Raw genomic sequence first — 20,051 nt, forward strand, 5'->3', positions numbered from 1 at the left:
ATATGCCTCGATACGATTTTATGGAAAATATAAAATTGAGGTAAAATATACGTTTCGGTATGTATTGGTACGTATCGGTGAGTATCGGTATGTATATATCGACACGTATCGGTGAGTATCGGTACGTATCGGTGAGTATCGATACGTATCGGTGAGTATCGATACGTATCGGTGAGTATCGATACGTATCGGTGAGTATCGGTACGTATCGGTATGTACCGATACAGTGCGCTACGGTCATATAATGGCCAAGATGGGTAATTTTTCAAAAAAACACGATTTTTTGAAGGGTTTTTGTTCCAAAGTTGCTTTCAGCCATATTTCTCTCTAACTAAAGTGGAAATCAAGGTTGAGAACAAGGACTTTACATTTATGGGACAACTACAAACCTTGAATTCTTAGTACGATACCCTCAATTTAGTGTTTATGCATAATACATGTTATCAATAGCTTTTTTTAACAAATTCTTTATGCAAAAGTGTTTAAAAAAATGTTTTCTATCCATTTATGTGTGTATCTTTAGCGTATCTTAGTGTATCTCCGATACGATACGATACCCTCCGATACGTATCTTAATTTTGACCGACCGATACAGCGACCGATACCGATACTTTAATCCTTGTGTACCACGAAACAACTAGACACCAGTTTGAGGGCAATAAGACTAAGATCTTATTCACCACCCTTTCACCAAAAAAAAAGACTTAGAGCCTAATGGCCAACTCTGTTATGTCGCTCAACATGACACATTTTATGGAGATTCACAAACTTCATAATCCACTTTACCAAATATTAAAAAAAAAATATATATATATATATATATAGTGAGGGGGATAGGCATGCTAGCAGAATACCTAGGTATCAGATATGCTAGCATGCCTGGACCGTTGGATTAGAGATGCAAAATCCACATCATTGACTTAAAAGTTGCATACCTGACAAATACGCCAGCAAATACCTGCGGAAAAAACACAGGTTGTTGATTTCACACTTCCTTTCTCTTCTTCTCTCTCCTTCCCCCCATCTCTTCTCAAAGTTTCTCTCTTTTATGGTAGCGGAAGCCCGAATAGTTGATATAGTTGTAGACGGTGATGCTGTGGGTTCAGTTGCAATGTCGAGCAAAGCCCAATACAGAAGAAATGTAAGATAGTTCCTCCTGATTGGGATATCAGAATTCACCGATCACAATTCCAATCCTTGCTGATTATACCCAGCACAAAATAGATTGGGGATCTGATTCAATCTTGACCGGTCAAATTAACCCGATTCAGCACCCACAACTCCTAAAGCATGCAAACAGTGACGGGAGAGCTCATTTCTTCAAATTTCTCCGTCTTTTTCATTTGGACACCTAAGCCTTTAATCTGGGACACTCACTGTTTTTTGGTTAAATCATTAGAATGAAAAATTCAATAACATGAAAAATTCAATTCTCTCCATTTTTTTAAAGTAGAATTTGGAGCATCCAAAAATTTGGACATCCAACTATAAAGAAACAAATAGTCTGATGCGGCATGACTTTCGCATCTTTGGTCAAAATGCACAACTAATACATATAAAATGTTGCGCAGCATCTCCGGATTTCTGAAGCAGCGACAACAGAGAGAAAGACGCAGAACCTCGCACGGAACGTTACGAGATATAGGCTTACAAATACCAGAGACTTCCTCAAACTTTCTCCCACCAGTTCGAAATCAGCGACTAGTATAGCACCATTAAACTCACCCGGTAGCAGAAGCAGACACGGACATGGTGGTTTTGGCCAACAGAGAACCTTTTTGTTCACTAAGGGGAAAGTTCAACTCACCTACTCGGATTCCAGGGGATAGAGAAGAAGAAAAAGGAAGTGTGAAATTGACAAACTCTGTTTTTTCCGCAGGTAGTTGCAGACGTATTTGTCAGGTATATACAACTTTTAAATCAATGGTGTAGATTAAACATAACTGATCCCGCGGCCCAGGCATGCTAGCATACCTGATACCTGGGTATCCTGCTGGCATGCCTGTCCTTTTCCCATATATATATATATATATATATATAACAGAACTTCATAATCCTTGAAACAACTAATGTAGTCTTTAGATATTATATATCCAAAAGAAAAACGGAAGGTAGTCTTTGGACATATATTGATTTCAATAACTTCGTAATCAAACATATCATGAGCAATTTTTAACAATATATAAATGAAAAGAAAAGACAACAATCCTAATTAGTAGTGGAAAATTATTTCCCATAAAGGGAGGTAAAAATGAAGAAAGAGCTAAAACTGGAGAACGTCATCTGACAATAGCAAGTTATGACATTGAAATGTTTTCCTTACTGCTCTTACTGAGTAAGGATAAACAGTTTAAGCAATTTCCTTGGTGTGCAAGGTGTCATAAGAAATTGAGAAGCAAACTTACAATTAACAAACTAAAGCAAGAGCCTACAACATAGAATCACTTTATTTACAGTCATTCATGAAATTAATATAAATGATCCTTTTATACATGTATCATTTCTCTATTTCAAATCCTACTTAGCCTTCTAATTGCAGCACAGCCATAAGAGTTCTCCTCAGTAGTTGTTATCTGATTTCCTAACATCTAAATTTCAATTTTTAAGGAATTTTTTTATTAGTTGGCCACACATGGAAAGATTTGATTTCCCATTTGGTTCACTAGTAGCTTCAGGATTTAATATCAGCTGCTATTTTAAACTAGCACTGCTCTTCCTGAGCCACTCATTACATCCACTAGTTTTAGATCCTTTTCTCTTTTTTTACATTTTCCCCCAAAGCCCCAACTCCTATTTGTGAATGAAAAGTTGCTTCTAGGAATGAAGGATTAAAGATCAAACTCCCCAAAAAAAAAAAAAAAAGGCACTAGGTCACCATGACACATAAATAGGAACCCATGACCAATCATATAGTTGTCAAGGTGTTGCCTAGGCGTGTCGCCATATTGCAAGGCACAACACTTATTTATGTCAAATATCATTTAAGTAAATATTTTATAAGATATTATTCATAAATAAGCAAATACCCCCTCTTTGAATCCAATAAAAATAGTTTAAAAATCAAATTCTAAATAGATAAAATGTCAAACCCCTAGTACAAAAACAAAAACTGATTTTTTTTTGTACGGACTATTTTCAACTTTCAAATGATAGGGTTTTTTCTCAATTTTGAAATTTTCATAAATCTTATATTGGTGAAACATCATTAAAAACCAAAAGTCCAGAAAAATAATTTGTTTTGATATCTATAAATTCATTTTCATTTTGGCAATTATAACAGCATTCGTGCACTTTAAAATAGTTTGACTGGAACATAACTTTGTCATTAAAACTCAGATTTAAGTAATCTTAGACTTGTCGGAAAGCTGGTTTTGTACTCTACCTGATTCAAAATGTATCATGTAAAAATTAAATCATTTGACTACTCAAACTTATTATAGAACAAGAAAATTTCTCTTAATGTTGATTTTTTATGATTTGATGTGGCTTAATGTTGATTTTTGTTGACTTAATGTGGCTTAATATTGATTTTTTATGTTACAAGGTATATGTAGCATACTAAATAATGTTAAAAAATAGAAAAAATAAAAAATAACAATTGGTCGCCTTAGGCGCCTTGTTTGCCTTAAAGTGGGCGACTTGTCGCCTAAACGGTTAGGCAGTCCTCCAATGCCTTAGTTCACTTTGGTGCCGTGACAACTATGTTGAAGATACCCCACCCTAGTTTGGGTCGCTCATCCATTGTGATATTTCCCAACCTTGCATCCAATTCTTGACCAGCCCAACACAAGCAACAACTTGAACCTATCGAAATACATTTTTGATTAAGCAAATCAAGATTCGGTAAAGAATAAGCGCCCAGGAATGATGTGGAATGTGTCCCAGCAAACCAAATCACACACTGCGGGACAGCAGTAACCTGAACTTTTATCAAATTCCCAGCAGATATTGATGAGAAAACCCCTGAAGAAGACTCGGTCCAGACAACACAATCTCCATTTCCACTCGATCTCCTGGCAACCAGGTTCAAAGAACCCCACACATCAATTAAGCTTGGAGAAATTGCAGGCCCTTGGTCCCCTCCTCCAACTGATATAACATTAGATACCAAAGTGAGCCTTTCCATTTCAGAATCATAATGGATTCTATCCCCATAGACTTGAAGTAGAATTCCACGAGGATGTCAATTATCCAACCATAAAAGCGTTGAGAACCCATTGTCAATTCTACTCTTTATAACTCTTGTACTAGGGGCCTACACTTCAAATTCTTCTTCCTAGTCCAAGAGCCGTCTGTTTGACAAGAAGTTGTCCAAATGGAATCACTCGTGAGAAATCTGGAGTAAATCAATTCCACCACATACTCTTATGATGTCTAGCCACTTTCTAAAAGAGTTTTAAAGGATCACATTGTGTTAAATTCATTCTTCTCAGCCCCAGACCCCCTTCTTTCTTAGGCAAACAGATGGAAGCCCAACTGATAGTGTGCAAAAACTTATTATCATCTGCCCCTTCCACAAAAAAAGAACTCATGGGAGATTCACATTTCTGAATAACTGAGCCTGGAATCCCAAAAGCACATCCAGAAGATTTAATAACTCACGAGAGTCGCATATTGATTCTCTTTTGGTACTGTTTAACTCTTTAAATCAGTATTATAGTAATGAATTTCCAATTACAATTGGCTTACACCAAGGATCAGCTTTAAGCCCTTATCTTTTTGCTCTCATTATGGATGATCTAATCATCTAACTAGGCACATCCAAGACCAGGTCTCGTGGTATATGTTATTCGTTGATGATATTGTTTTGATAGATGAGACAGTGGAAGGGATTAACACACAAAGTGGAGGTACCTGACTAAGCAAATGTGGAGGTGGTAGAAGCAGTGGTCGTACTGGAATTCCCAAACCTTACCAAGACTTGTTGGAAAGTATCAATGATGCAGGCATGGTTCAAGTTTTCCATCGATACCATCGAAATTTTCAACATTTCGACGGTATCTCAAGGCTTTGATACCAAATACCATGTGACTTTTAAAAATCACTGGTTTCAACTAGTATCGACAAAAATTTGGTCGAAATGTGGAAATTTTCGAGTGGAACAATGGGTTCGACCCTTTGGGTTGAACCAGCCTTCATAAAACCTTCTTAAATGAGAAACCAAGCCTTCTTAAAAATTTTGACCATCTCCCCCTATTTCTTCTCTGTGAAGTGGGAAACTTGGGAAAATCTCAATATTTATTCTTTAGCCATCAAATCTTCATTCTAAGCTCGGATCTTGCACATTCATAAAAAATCTACCTACGGAAGGGACTGGAACCCCCTACGAATTCAAAGGAGCGGCTACAACATTTGTAGTGGTATGCAACTCGTGGACTGGAACAGCCTAGACACTCTACTTGGAATTGATTGTTGACTATTGAGGGCTGAGGGCTGAGGGCTGAGGGCTGAGGGCTGAGGGCTGAGGGCTGAGGGCTGAGGGCTGAGGGCTGAGGGTTGAGGGTTGAGTGTTGACTGTTGACTGTTGACTGTTGACTGTTGAGACTTGAGACTTGAGACTTGAGACTTGAGAGATAACTCATAATTATGTAATATTATTATGGGAAAAGGTTGCGTATGCCGCCGATATCAAGTATGCTAGCACCCATTGTGTCTATCTCTCTCTTCCCTTTTTCTGAAATGACCCTCATATCCTTCCTGAATGATACTCTATCATGTGTTCCTATTGGTGCTATCCGCTAGCATACTTGATATCGGCGGCTACTTGGAATTGATTGTTGACTGTTGAGGGTTGAAGGCTGAGGGTTGAGGGCTGAGGGTTGAGGGCTGAGGGTTGAGGGTTGAGGGTTGAGGGTTGAGTGTTGAGTGTTGAGTGTTGAGTGTTGAGTGTTGAGTGTTGAGTGTTGACTGTTGAGTGTTGAGTGTTGACTGTTGACTGTTGAGACTTGAGACTTGAGACTTGAGAGATAACTCACAATTATGTAATATTATTATGGGAAAAGGTTGGGTATGCCGCCGATATCAAGTATGCTAGCACCCATTGTGTCTATCTCTTTCTTCCCTTTTTCTGAAATAACCTTCATATCCTTCCTGAATGATACTCTATCATGTGTTCCTATTGGTGCTATCCGCTAGCATACTTGATATCGGCGGCATACTTATCCCTCTCCATATTATTATTTAACTTGAATCCTTTATATTATGTTTTGTTTGTTTTAAATTTTTAATCATGTATTTCACATTTTTAATTAGTAACTTATATATGTACTTATGTAATATAGTTTCAGTCGACGACTCAACATACATTAGCAAACTTTGGTCAACACCATAAGTATGACTTTAGGTGTTTTTTATATGAAACTAATTATGTGAATGGATTAGAAATGTCTAAAATAGGACATACACACAAAATAGGAAAAAAACACATTTTGGGGGATAGAACCAAAGTTTCCACCAAATCGGAAAAATTTCCCTGGTACGAAATTGTCTCCCCAAGGGTCAAAAGTTGATATTTTGAACCTTGCTTCCACTACCAGTAATACGAACCCCACCTCGATTATTATTCTAAGACATAAGAGCGGAACAATCCGTTGGTATAGATGTAGGATCATGAGAATTCTCTCAAGCTACCCGTAAGACTCGAGAAAAAGTGTCTACAAGAGGGGCCACTTTGCCACCTCTAAGAATCTGAGATCTAACAGCATCATACTTCGGTCCTACACCACCCCAGAAACCCATAATTGCGAGTTGTTCTCACTGGTTTTGCATCTTTTTGACATCACTACTAATAGGAAGTAGAGAGTTCCAACTCTTCATAAATCCCCTTGAAATCAGCAAAGTATTGAGTCAGAGGTTGACCCTTTTGATCAACCTTATAAAATCCTGAGATAGCTCATAGATGTGAGAAATGTTGTTCTGTCCAAAATACAGAACGTTCAGAGAATCCCACAACTCCTTCACGGTATCGAAGTGTGAAACAATATCAACGATTGAGTTATCCATCAAGTTCAACAGTTGGCCCAAATTACATGTATCAATAGTATCCCATGTAGTATTAGTCACAGACTTCATCTTTGTAAGATAATCCTGCTAGTCATTACCAGTCAAAACCAACTGCAAAATTTTTTTCCATTGTTGGAAATTGGAAGCTCAAGCAAGCTTCTTCTCTGTAATTCTATGAGAGGATGAGGATATTACCTCAATGACAACATTCTTTGGCTTAGTGTCAGCCATTGATGCAAGATATAACAGAGAATTACCCGAGAACAAAAAGTTGATTCATAGAGAACAGAAAATCAAAGAAAAAATCACACAATTGATTGATCTTATGTAACTGATCAATCCTAATAAGAGAACAACTTAAATCTTCAGACAAAATTCCACAAATCACCAATTAATGGATCCCAAATCGAAAACCCTAACTAGGGAAAAAACAGGGATAACTGCGGTTGGGGCTATGGGCCTCCAATGGAGCTGAAAATTGGACAGAATGTCTTTGAGATGATGATGAAGAAAACCTCCAAAGGGTTTTCCATATTGAGACCTGGGTAAAGAGATATGATCAAAATTGATTTTGGTAGAGTGCCAAAACCCTGACAGCTTCGATCAATTTTTCCACTCCTTGAATGCTTCAATCTTCAAACCAAAAAACCCAACCGGCAACTACTGTGAGTCGATCCTTCACAACATACGATTGATTGCATTCAATCAATCCTTCATTCAGACATCAGAAAACTATGGGATGAAACACCCCCTCTAAGAAATTGTGGAGAAAAGGATTTGTTACTGATAATGAAGGGATGAACTTTGATTGATTTCTTCTTTGGAGATCAAGGCTCTGACACCATGTAAAGAGAAGAGAAGAGAAGAGAAGAAGAAGAGAGAGAGAGAGAGAGAGAGAGAGAGAGAGAGTCTTGCGACTGTGGAGCAAGGGAGTCCCAATCGATTCATTAAATAGATCAGCCATTAAAAGTCATACTAGAAATAGGATAGAATAAAACAGAATAGGAAACTAATACTAACAGCAAACTCATAATAGAACTCAGATCTAATAGGACTAGGACAGTCCTAATGGGACTAGGAAAACCCACAAGGACTCCTCCCCTCTCACGATAGGCTTCTAACAATATTCCCCTACATACATATTTTTCATGTATATGATGACAGAATACACTTACTAGACATTCCAAGAAATTCAGGCATTGAATAAGCTTCTCAGCAGCATGATACATATTTCTTGCATTAGATGAACTTCATACAATTTTGGTGGTTCTGCCCCTCCTCCCATGAAAATCTCATCTGATGTTGATGCCTACATCCTCATGCACATAGCAGACTTCCCATATTTCATGCTTTTCCATCTTGCGCATTTCTGTCCATATTTTCTGTCAGTGTGCATTTAGGTCATTGAAACTATCATTCTGAATACCAAGGTCACTGTTCCAAGATTTTATTGACTATTAATACTTAAATACAAATCAATCAACAGTTGCCCATATAAGCCTCGTATATATTGACATTCAATCCACTACCATTTCCTTTTAAATTTGTCCTCGGCAAAAATGTCATGTATTATCATCCCCTATTCCACCCTTCAAAAATTTGTGCAATCACCACTGAACCAAATAGCAACCTCAAGTCATATTCCAAATCGAAACCTTCCAAATTTAACCCAAAAGTAACCCCAAATATCCTCAAAAGCCATCCAAATACCTTTCATGTCTAAATTTTAAGACCCTGATGCAACCCAGATTAGTGGAATAATAGGGTATTAAATCATAATTCACACTGGTTTAGCCGATCCATGTGGACCATATCACAATTTATCCGATAAACGTAGTGATGACTAAAGTTGTCCCCTACAAAAATGATTCATTTCACCAGTGTTTACAGCTAGGAGAATTTCAGCAACAATCTGCAATTTTCTCTTGAATACATAATACTGGAGAAAGCATCTATGATTTGATCGCACCAAGTCTGCCCTGAACAAGAGCTTTAAAATACGTCCATCTAACCAGTAACACAACGTGTTATCCAGAAAACATGTAGGAAACCAATCTCTTCTTGTTTAGGGTGAAAAAGATTTCAACTCTTTGAACACTTACTGGGAATAATTGTTGTCTTCTTGATCAGAAACATAATAAAAGGAAAATTGATAATGGTGATGCAGCAATGAAGAGGTCTTATATAACTTACATTTCCGGTACAAAGTTCTGCCAAGATGCATCCTAGTGACCACATATCTATCTTCTTATCATAAGGAAGCCCCAAGATAACCTCTGGTGCACGATAAGACCTAGATTGAACATACGAGCAGAGATGATCTGTTTCGAAGCAGCTACTTCCAAGGTCTATGACCTTCACCTCACATCTACTGTAGCTCTTTACCAAAATATTCTCAGGCTTCAAATCACAATGAATAAGGCCAAGACCATGCAAAAATTGAAGAGCCTCCAAACACTGAATGGTTATTGACTGCACATAAAGACTCCAAAACAGGTCAGTCATGTGCCAGCACAGCAAAGTTGAAAACTGCATACTAAGAACCTCAAATTTTAAGAAGAATTAGAACCATACAAACCTGCAACCTTGGCATTGTAAAGTAAACCTCGCCTCCAGATTCCCTATTGAATTTGTGAAATTCATATAAATTTGCCTTAAGAAGTTCACATACGATCAGCAAATGCTCCTGGACATGTTAAATGCAAGTCAGAAACAACTTCATCATGCAGCAAATAATCAGTCACATTGGGCATTTCCAAAGTTGTAAATGTGGAGATAATTGAAATAACACTCTCCCCCCCCCCCACACCACACACACACACACACAGAAGCAGCAGGCAGCCCGCAGCACAGAATCAATATATAAAACAATCCAACACATACCACATATGCAACCCAACCAACACACACCACATATGCAACCCAACCCTGCAACAGAAACAGCAACATAGCAATGCATTCACAATGACCATGCACAATTACCTATAAACACAGAGGTGCCTATCCCTCCAAAGCCTTGTTCTTTAGAGATCTTGAACTAAGAAAGTAAAAATGTCGAAATTTTCATATAGAAAACTCCACCAAAACAGATGTGGCACTCATATCACAGGAGAAACTCAAATCTGTATTGTTTGATCCTTTATTTTATTTTTTTTGGGTGGGGGGGTGATAAGCCTAAAGTTTATGGATACTAATCCCAAAACAGGGAAATTCCGGTGGGAGATTACATCAATGGGATCGCAGGTAAAGAGAAAGAACCAGAAACAGAATAGTATTGGCAGTCACTGTTAAGAAGTTTGGATTATGCTCCAATTTCAGTCAAAGGTTCTGTCCTGTTTACAAATCAGACCTGCAAATTTATTTCCAAATCTGACAACTGGAAGCCACTTTTATTATTAGAAATTACCTTTCTCTATACCCAATCTCAAACCCATTTATTGAATTAGCTTAATTTCAAGGCAAATGAAAGAAGAAAGCACCATGTATGAGATTTGCCACAGAAGAGTCACTACAAGAACCAAAATCCACAAAGCTCATGGTAATCCACATACAACACTAGATCAATTTTTAAGTATTGACCTGCAGATTCCTGGCACTGTGGTTATTCCTAATGAGCTACCTTCTACTCAGATGCCCTAGCTTAAAAACAGGGCCAATAAGTGGCGCATGAGCTCAGGGTTCCTTAATAGAGGAGGATCTTCAACTTGTATCCCTCTGATAGAGGAGCAATGCATCAATATTCAGGCTTAACATCCAGCAATAAATGAAGAAAAGTATATTAGGCCCATCACTTACTCGAAAATAGAAGTAATCGTACAACCGTAGTATATGGTACTTGTCACCAGGGTCATGCTTGTTGACAAACTTGAGAAGCTTTATTTCATCAAGGCTCTGATCAAAAAAATCTTTGTTGTTCTTTATAATTTTCACACACACATCCATTCCTGTGTGCAAGTCATGTGCTTGAATGGCTTTACTGAATGCTGCTGATCCAAGATATTCTGTAACATGATACCGCCCAGCAATTACAGAATTTAGAACAACATGGAAGTTTTTATCCTCCTCAAAGCCAGTTCTGAGTAACAAAACAAAACAAAACAAAACAAAACAAAGTTAGACAAATAGTTACATAGAACTAAACACAAGTAAGAGAAAATGGTGAGTTCTCTTCTGCAAGGGTATCCAGCAGCTGATGAAAACTACAGAGAGACAATACGGTAGAATAGGCCACAAAAATAACTCAAATAAACAAAACAGAGTTAGAATACATCAGCTAGTTTTCATAATTGAAAAAAATCCACAAAAGTTACATTAGAATCAGAATAAGAATCAAAACTTGCCTGTTTTTCCTATGAACAATCTTTAGGTTAAAAGTTTCAAATTCTTCCTCCTGGGCCTTAATCTGTCTCACTTGCTCCTGTACAGCTGCCGCCTCTTCATCCTCTAATGTGATCACTGGATCTTCATCTCTTACATCACTAGCTTTGTCTTCTTCACCTTTCTTACCATGTTCTCCTTCTGTGTACCCATAGTCTGAGACTGTTGAAGCAGTAGAATTTCCTGACCTTGTAACATTGGCATTTTTTTCATCCCTAGAACTCTTGACAGGTGATGAATCACTGCTCCTCCGCTTCCATGTGGCAAGCATGTCATCAGTCCCGATCAAACCTTTGCCACAATCATCCATTTCATCCCCAGTAACAGCAGTTTCCCTGCCTGACAATAACAATTTACTAGAGTTAGCCTGCATTGAGTCCCCACCTCTTGGGGGAGGAAAAGAAAATCCAATATCACCATAATTTGCAGTCACGGGGGCAACCTTGTCATTCCCCATAATGTACTTATCAGAATGCTGCTTAGCTACCCTTCTCTTGTCCCTATTTAATCCATCAAGATATCTCTTATTCGTGTCATGCTGCAAATGTCGGGACACACCAATGCCAACATCATGATCTTGGAAGTATTCCAAATCTCCTTCACTGCTTCCTCCAACCAAGCTTTCCAGTACTTCACTGCCTATATCAGCGGCATCACTGTTGATACCCACACCAATAGATCTAACAGAACCACGCTGATCATCATCCATACAGAGATCATCTGGTCGAGGCCTTTCACCCTCATTAGGAACTCTTCCATTGCTTAACATGATAAGATCATTTGTCTGTGTAACAAAGCCCTGCCAAACAGGCTCTGCACGCATCAAGTTTAGTTCCTCGTCATCCATCAATTGCTCATCATATTGAGCTATTAGCTCATTTTCATCATTCCTTCCATAAATTTCAGAGATTGAAAGCCCCATAGGATCATCTGAAGCACCAACTTGTCCAATATTTCTTCCCTGAAAATATCGCTCACCAGAGAAGCAACAGTCCTCAGCAAAAGATTGATCATCATCCTCGTCTTTTGTTGGACTCCTTTCCTGCTGATCTGGAACATTCTCATGCACTATTCCTTTTTCATTGTCGCTTGGATAGTCAATTTCATGAGACAGAAACCAGGTTTCATCTTCAATTGGTTGTCTCATGTATCCCACATCCTCGTCATCATCATACTCGTCAGAGTCCCAATAATCATTTGGATAGTCAACTGACTCACTCATGCCATCACCAACTGTAGCGAAACCAGAAACTAAATCAGAATTATCCTCGGTAATGCCCTGACTTACAGAAAGCCAACTACTTCCAAGAGCCCTCTTTCCACCTGTTATCATTGTTCCCAAGATTAGAAATAAATGTCATAGACTGCATATTTAGAAATTAGAACTATGAAAAAGAAATGACAGAAAGGATGGAACATTCATGAAAAAAAAAAAAAGGCCACAAGTCCCAGTACCAGAAATCAGAATTTGACCTGATGAAGCAGTCTAGTGGAACTCTATTTGGTTAGCAACAACTCACTTGTTTTTGTTTTATATCTGATTGATGACAAGTAAAATTCCCGCAGCTCCTATTTCAGAGGAAAACAATAGCCATGGTTCTTTTTCCTTTCTTTACTTTTTACTCTTTTCCAAGGTTTAAAGTATTAGTATTGCTATTGTATCGGAAGGGTGATTTTAAGACACATATTGTATCAGAGAGACACAAGACAAGCTAAAGATACATATGGAAATGGTCAAGAAATGTATGGAAATGCTTAGGATATATGCAAATTTTAGTTTTGAAGCATAAAACATTATAAATAAGGAGAAAGTTTTCCTCCACCATGGGTGAATGAGAAGTTCACTCATCTAGGGTCATAAATGGCTCCTCTTTTTTCCTTCTTCAAGCAAGTGCTGTTTCATCTGTTATTTATCAAACTTGCAGGAAACTGTTTTAAGCTGAGTTTGGTGCGGAAGATCATCTTTTTAAGTTTCTGTCTTAGTGCTACAATATTGAGGATTGAAAACCAAGTAAACCTGCCCCATTAAACCTGTCGACTGCTGGTCTTTTAGCCTCTTTTGCTGAAAATGAGATAGGTTATATTGGAGAATCAGTCCATCAGATCACTCCCATCTTATGGGCCATTCAAGGCCTCCCTAATAGTGACCTTCGACCAGGACCTGGTACAGATCAGGTTGGCTGATCTGGTGTAAATTTAAATCTCCCTATTCTGCCTTTTTAATTTTCTAGATCACCATTATTTCTTGCGAATTTTCCCTCTACTGGGCTACTACAATCCACCATAATCCAGTATTCATCCAAGTCTCTTATTGAAAGTAATTAGAGTTTTGCATATTCTAATTTAATTTTCCAGATTTCACTATTTCTCTAATTGGGTAAGATCTGGCCATTGAATAATCGCAGTCTTTTGAGAGTTTGTTAAAGTAATATCAACCTACCTCTCACACGAATTTGAACTCCATCCGATTAGGTTGACATTTTACCTTATTGTTGACTTATTTCTGTTTTGGGTTTTACTTGGGATCTTGTTAAGAGGAGTGTGTAATCTGAACCTAGGGGTCATCCTACCTATCCGCCCCCCCCCCTCCTCTCTCACCAGGGGGTTGGGAGGGAAGCACATCTGCCTCTTTTATGATTCTCAAAGTGAAACTTCTATCTTCACAGCCCCTACTAACTACAAAGTTATCATACCTTTGGGTCTCAGTTGAACTCACCATCCCCATCAGATTCCCCAACTCCCCCAATCCCTCCTCACAAAGAGAAAACTTAAATATAATGGAAGAATATTAATGCCATGAAAACAGTGGATCAACACTTAGAGGCTGTTTGGTAGTGTTCATAAAAAACGTTTCTAGCGTTTTTGAGTGTTAATAGAACCGAAAAACGTAAAAAACCGTTTGGTTGTATAAAGCTCCGTTCCTGTTTTTTTGAAACTCAAAGTACATAAAAAACGAAAAATCAGTGATTTGACGAAACACCCCGCCCCCTGTTCTGTCGGTGGGTTTCGTTTCAAAATAATATCTGTTGAAACAATCGTTCCCGACCCAATACCGCGACAGAGAGAGGAGAGCAGAGGAGAGAAGCCAAAACCGTCTCAGGTCTCGTTCTTCTTCTTCCTCCAACCTTCGTTCCCGACGGTCGGCGACAGAGAGAGGAGATCAGCGAGGAGAGAAGCCATATCTGAACTTCCGAAAAACCCATCTCAGGCAAGAAGTGATCTCGTTCTTCTTCTTCCTCCAACCTTCGTTCCCGACGGTCGGCGACAGAGAGAGGAGATCAGCGAATGAACCAGAACCCACTTCCCTCCTTCCGAAAAACCCATCTCAGGTCTCCATTCTTCTCGTTCGTCTTCTTCCTCCAACCTTCGTTCCCGACAGTCGGCGAATCCAGCTTGTTCCAAGAGACCTTCCGAAAAACCCATCTCAAGGGATTCCATATGAAGTCTCACGTTCATTGAGATGTGAATACAGTAACTGGTTCGGCTTGCTGATTCAGGAACAAGCCTTAATTTTCCTAATCTAGAACTCTGCCTTAAAAGGGAACTGATTATTTAACCTTTTAATTTCTTGATGTTATTAAAGAATTCATTATCTGTGCCTTATTCTTGTTTATCTGACACTTCTACCCACCCCCTCTTTGCAGATGGAGCTAGCTGGAAAATTCTTCAAAAATGGAAGGTCATTTGACATGGAGGGTAGGAGGGCCATACTTTACTTGAGATATCTTTAGAGATCAGTCTTTTAGTGATAGTGAACTTTCCCCCTATAAAGCACATTGTTTTCATCAAAATTTAGAATATGACTTAACAAGAATATTTATCTGAATATTACAGTAATTACAATAATCTTGTGACAGTATGTTCTATGAATTTATGAAAATTTGATACTAATAAAAAAGAAAAAGGAGAAAAAAGAAGAAGAGCATATATAAGGGAGAAGGAGATTTGCAATGCATTTCATTATAAAACATGTATAACTTCTTTTTCCTTGAGCACCCTATATGCCTATATTGTATTTCCTTGTTCACCTAAATACTGTTCAAGTTATTGATTTATGTGGTAAGAAAACTGTAGTGTAGATAGCATTCGATATATTTCAGATTATGTTTTACAGATTATGTCAGATTATGCTTAAGGTTTCTGATACTATAGATATTTTGGAATATACTGTCTTCCATGGCGCATTTTGCAGCAAAGTAGGGGATATAATGGTAATAAACCTATAGAAAAATTTACCAATCAGATTCCTCTATAATAGTCAAGCTGTATATCATAACCTATAGTTCAAAGTTTGGATTTTTGGGTTTTCCATGGTGTTAAAATTCTATCTTGAGAAAGGTGGATTCTAGCACAAGTGGCAGATTCCTCCCTTGGGTTTTCCTAGTCCCATTAGGATTGAGTACAGTTAGCAGTTAGCAATTAGTATTAGTTTCCTATTTTGTTCTTTCCTATCCTAGTAGGAGTTGTAATAGCTATTCTATTTAATGAGTGAAGGAGGGCAGCCCCAATCTAATCGATTTTTGTGATTATTGACTTAAAAGAAAAGAAAGAAAAAAAAAAACCGTTTCTGAAACAAGAATTACCAAACGGCAGAAATGTCGTTTCTTGGTTCTGAAACTGTTCTAGAAACAGATTCACCAAACAGCCTTAAATCGTTTAAAAACGGCGTTTTGACACAGAAACTGAAATTTCCGTTTCTGATACGAAACGGAGTTTCTGGAATAGAAACGATACCAAACGGAGCCTAACCCTTAAGAAAGAGGCTTTTGTAGTTGGAAGTAGAGCTACAGAACAAAAGCATTTCCTGTTTACAACCACCCTATGACATAGATCATTAAGTATTGTTCCATGTTTCATGGCATATTCTTTAGGACCACATGTGAGGGGAATTTCATTAGAGACTTTGATTGGGTTTAAGCATCTAAATTAAATGCCCTATCGTCATCATAAAAGAGATACGTCCCCCTTTCGATGGTGGTGGAGGTCGGTAGAGATTGAACAGTAATTCATGATTATAATATTAACAACCATTTATTACTATGATGATATAACCAATTTGGTTTAATTTAATCAAGTTCAAACAGACATGAAGAAGAAGAAGAAGAAGAAGAAGAAGAAGAAGAAGAAGAAGAAGAAGAAGAAGAAGAAGAAGAAGAAGAAGAAGAACAGAAACAATGGTGACCATCTCACCATTGTTCACTATTTCAGACTTCTCATAATTATTCTACAAACAAAACTGACCTGATTGTATTGTCATGAAGATCTAATCCATAAAAATATTTTGGATTATCAAAGAAAACAAATGGACCCTTTTCCTATTGGGTGGTAGTGGCCATATATTGGACTCAAAAAAAAGTTTGATCTAGAAGCTCTGATTGGTGGCTGTAGTCCTCCCATTGACAATTTTTGACTTTTTTTTTTCCATATCAAAATCTCAGTTGTATCTTATCTGGTAAGCACCAAAAACCAATGGGTTTGGAGTAGTTCAAAGGTTTTTAACTTTGAAATGTTCAATAATAGAAGCTCAAGTTGTGTAGGTCACTCGTGTGGTGTTCTTTGTTGGGCTAAGAGAAGTGGGTTTTGTACTAATGGAAAAGTGATTAAGAAGAAAGATGACAGGCTCAAATGGTACAACCCAATATATTTATTTATTACAGATTAAAGAGTGACAAGGTACAAGTATTTCATTTCCAATCAATGAAGAGTATCATGAGTCAAGCCATTCTTGAGGTGAGCATGAGCTGTACATTGAGTTCCACTAGTTTGATCTTCTTTTGATGGTCTTCTAGTAAGTTACAAAGGTACTGGTTGCTTTTAATTTCTGTACTAAGTAATAAAGCTTGGGATTTAAACAGATAATCTGGTTACTTATGGTTGTATAGCATTGCCTTTTTGCTAATGTAAGGGGCAATAAACCCACAAGTTATAAAGGGTTGTGCATGGAAGTTGAATTAGGTCAGGTAATTAGGGAATGAGTAGTAGTTCACCAAAGGAACAATAAAGCTTCATAGGATCTTTCTGTCCAGATGCAAGTAATCCACATTGTCATAGATATGTTTATTTCACTTAGCCTCTCTCCAAGACAGTGCTTTTATCGTTACACCTTTCGTACACATTGGAACTTACCCGACAAAGAATTTTGCTACCTTAGGACCATAATAGTTACAGCCGCCATTCACGGGGGCTTCACACTTGTGCCAGTATAGCTGTAGTCTATCTTCCATGTTCACTTGAGCATTGTGTACTAACTATTAGTAGTGATATTGATTGTGAAGTTTTTGGTTTATTCCTCGAAAACTTAAAACAAGCTTTCATGTTTTAAATGAGACAGTTAGATTGAAAGTAGTGACACATGAAGAGAGAGAGAGAGAGAGAGATTCTTGACATGGTTGGCTAATAAAAGGCCAGGCCGAAAGCATTGTAGGATGTTGGTTCTTTGCTTGAAATAGAAAGAACAGAAATCAAAGTAAGGACACTGGTCTTCTGGACTAAATTTCAAGATGGAATACAAAGGAAAAAGAAGGACCTCGTCCTTCGGACAAGGAATAGAAACAAAAGAAGGAAAAAGAAACAAAGGAGGTTGTCGGTTTTATTTAATTACTTATCAATGGATTCTTTACCATTTGTCGGTTGTACAATAACTAATCAAATTCACTTAATCTATGTTATTAAATTCATTGATACTCACCTACTTTTTTTTTATCATAGAAATTATAATTTTTACTAAAATTTTGGGCTAAAGCTGATCAACTCTTTTATTATTATTATTATTATTATTATTATTATTTTTGTAAAAGTAGGTCTTATGATTTTTAACCGTTTTTAATTGAGGTCTTCTTTATTATTTAAGAGAGAGAGAGAGAGAGAAGAAACAGTGTAGAACATATTCACTTATCAACCATTTTCAAGATCATAAATTCAACTTGAGTTCATGGCCATTTGAGTAACTTGATTGATTCATGAGGTAATGAGCCTTATGCTTATGTGAAAGAAGAATCTTATATCATGTACCACAAAATATTTTTATCCAAATTTTGATCTGTTAAGTTGATTCATATTATTGTTTTGTTTTCAACTAGAAGTGTTAAAATTCAGCCCTAGCCGGTTGAACGGACAAAAACCGACTGCTTCAGTCTTGAGATAACCAAACCAAATTCTTATTGGGCCAGCTTTGGTATGGGATTTTCCAAATCTGTAAAACCACAAACCAATAGAACATTGAACCAAACCAGATAAAAACCGAAAAAATCAAACTAGGTTTTTGTACTTTTCTTTATGGGAGAATGTTTCGTGTCTAGGGACGTAGTCTTTGCTAGCGCCTCTTTCCATCTCTCTCCTCCCCCAAGAAAGGATCTATTTGCCCCTATTGATTGAACCGATAATGGATGCCCAATGGCTCTTGCCTGCTATGCTACCGGGCTGAAAATACCCTCTCATTCTTTATATATATGGAAGAAGAAAAACTGAACCTAACCAACCCAATAACAAACTGACAATAATAACACATTAACCCAACCCTACCCAAAGACAACCAAATTGGACTCTAAGGCTGGTTTTTGTTTGACCTAATTGAGGCCAAAGATTGGTTCAGCCCAATTGAAACCAGACCAAACCAACCTTTGACGACTCTAATTTCAACCCCACAATGAGGTTGCTTTTGCTATTTTGGTTGATAGTTGTGGAGTTTTCAATGGTAAAGTACGAATGTAGCAATCTCGTGGTCAAGCTGTCAAAACAGCCTTTCGATATTCTCAGGATAAGGTTGTGTAATTTTTGCCCCTTGACCTCACATATGAAGGAGCCTTATGCATTAGATACATCCTTTTTTAATTGTGGAATCTTCACTCCAAAAAAAAAAAAATTTATTGTTTAATAACTCTTAAATAATCTATGAAATTGTCTAGTGGAAGAAGGTTTCTCACGACGCCTAGAGTGCAGTTTCTTACCAGCAATTGTCATTGAAAACAATTCTTAAAGAGGGACCATGACATAAAATGTGAGGGTGTGGGATGAAATCTACACATTGGCATTGTCTTTTTCTCTTATTTAATTCATTGAGTCATGGACATTTTACCTGCGTCACAGTTTTTGGGATTGTACTAATGCTTGGGTGACTTCATACTTGGATGCTGGATCCCAATACATAATGGGTATTTTATTAATTTCATCTAGAAGTTACAATGGTTGTGGTTATGAAAAGGAAAAAGGAAAAAGGAAAAAGGAAAAAGGAAAGAGGAAAACAAAAAAAAGGGGGGGGGGGATTTCAGCTAAATTTTTTTTTCCCCTTCCAAACATAGCCTAACATAGCCTCAGTTTTAGTTTTGACTCCAAGACAGATTAGAGAAATATGAATAAAATCTGTTTATTCAAGGAAGATGGGAAGACGCTAGCAGTTCCACAAGATATTTGAGAGAATCTATGGTTTTGTTGGCTTTCTTATGGAAGGGTAGGGAGACCAAGCAGGAAAGCTTGTCGTTTTAGAATTGAGGTTGAACTCTCTCTCTCTCTCTCTCTCTCTCTCTGTGACAAGTCCTCAAAGTTAGGGGTGCAAGTTTGGCCCTAATTGCCCGAACCCGTCCTTAGCCCACCTTGATTCCGAACTAGTACCAATCCAAAAATTTTGGCCCTGAGGGCCAGCCTGACCATGAAAAATCAGGACCAATCAGACGGGT

At 37.6% G+C, this 20,051-nt stretch overlaps 1 protein-coding gene and 1 long non-coding RNA gene across 2 annotated transcripts; one reads left to right on the plus strand and one right to left on the minus strand.

Annotated features, from left to right (window-relative positions):
- Positions 1-9,069: 9,069 nt before the first annotated feature.
- LOC122092338 (dual specificity tyrosine-phosphorylation-regulated kinase mbk-2-like) lies at positions 9,070-12,712 on the minus strand. Its single transcript, XM_042662653.1, has 4 exons — positions 11,343-12,712; positions 10,798-11,077; positions 9,581-9,688; positions 9,070-9,474 (listed from the first exon to the last, which is right to left on the minus strand). The coding sequence occupies exons 1-4, from the start codon at positions 12,710-12,712 to the stop codon at positions 9,085-9,087; spliced, it is 2,148 nt and encodes a 715-aa protein (XP_042518587.1). The 3' UTR covers positions 9,070-9,084.
- Positions 12,713-14,668: 1,956 nt separating this feature from the next.
- Positions 14,669-15,225, plus strand: LOC122090786. The gene is made up of 2 exons (XR_006143733.1): positions 14,669-14,708; positions 15,024-15,225. It is a non-coding gene; the product is annotated as an uncharacterized LOC122090786 (long non-coding RNA).
- Positions 15,226-20,051: the final 4,826 nt, after the last annotated feature.

The sequence above is a fragment of the Macadamia integrifolia genome, chromosome 10 (genome assembly GCF_013358625.1).
Source record: "Macadamia integrifolia cultivar HAES 741 chromosome 10, SCU_Mint_v3, whole genome shotgun sequence".
NCBI lineage: Eukaryota > Viridiplantae > Streptophyta > Magnoliopsida > Proteales > Proteaceae > Macadamia > Macadamia integrifolia.

Bases quoted from the DNA above. Each gene is read 5' to 3' on its own strand.
- LOC122092338 (XM_042662653.1), bottom strand. From the start codon at position 12,712: ATGATAACAGGTGGAAAGAGGGCTCTTGGAAGTAGTTGGCTTTCTGTA. The intron at 9,689-10,797 runs GTAAGTGATGGG...TAACATGTCCAG, and splicing joins ACGATTACTTCTATTTTCGA to GAGCATTTGCTGATCGTATG. The intron at 9,475-9,580 runs GTTTGTATGGTT...CTTTATGTGCAG, and splicing joins TTACAATGCCAAGGTTGCAG to TCAATAACCATTCAGTGTTT.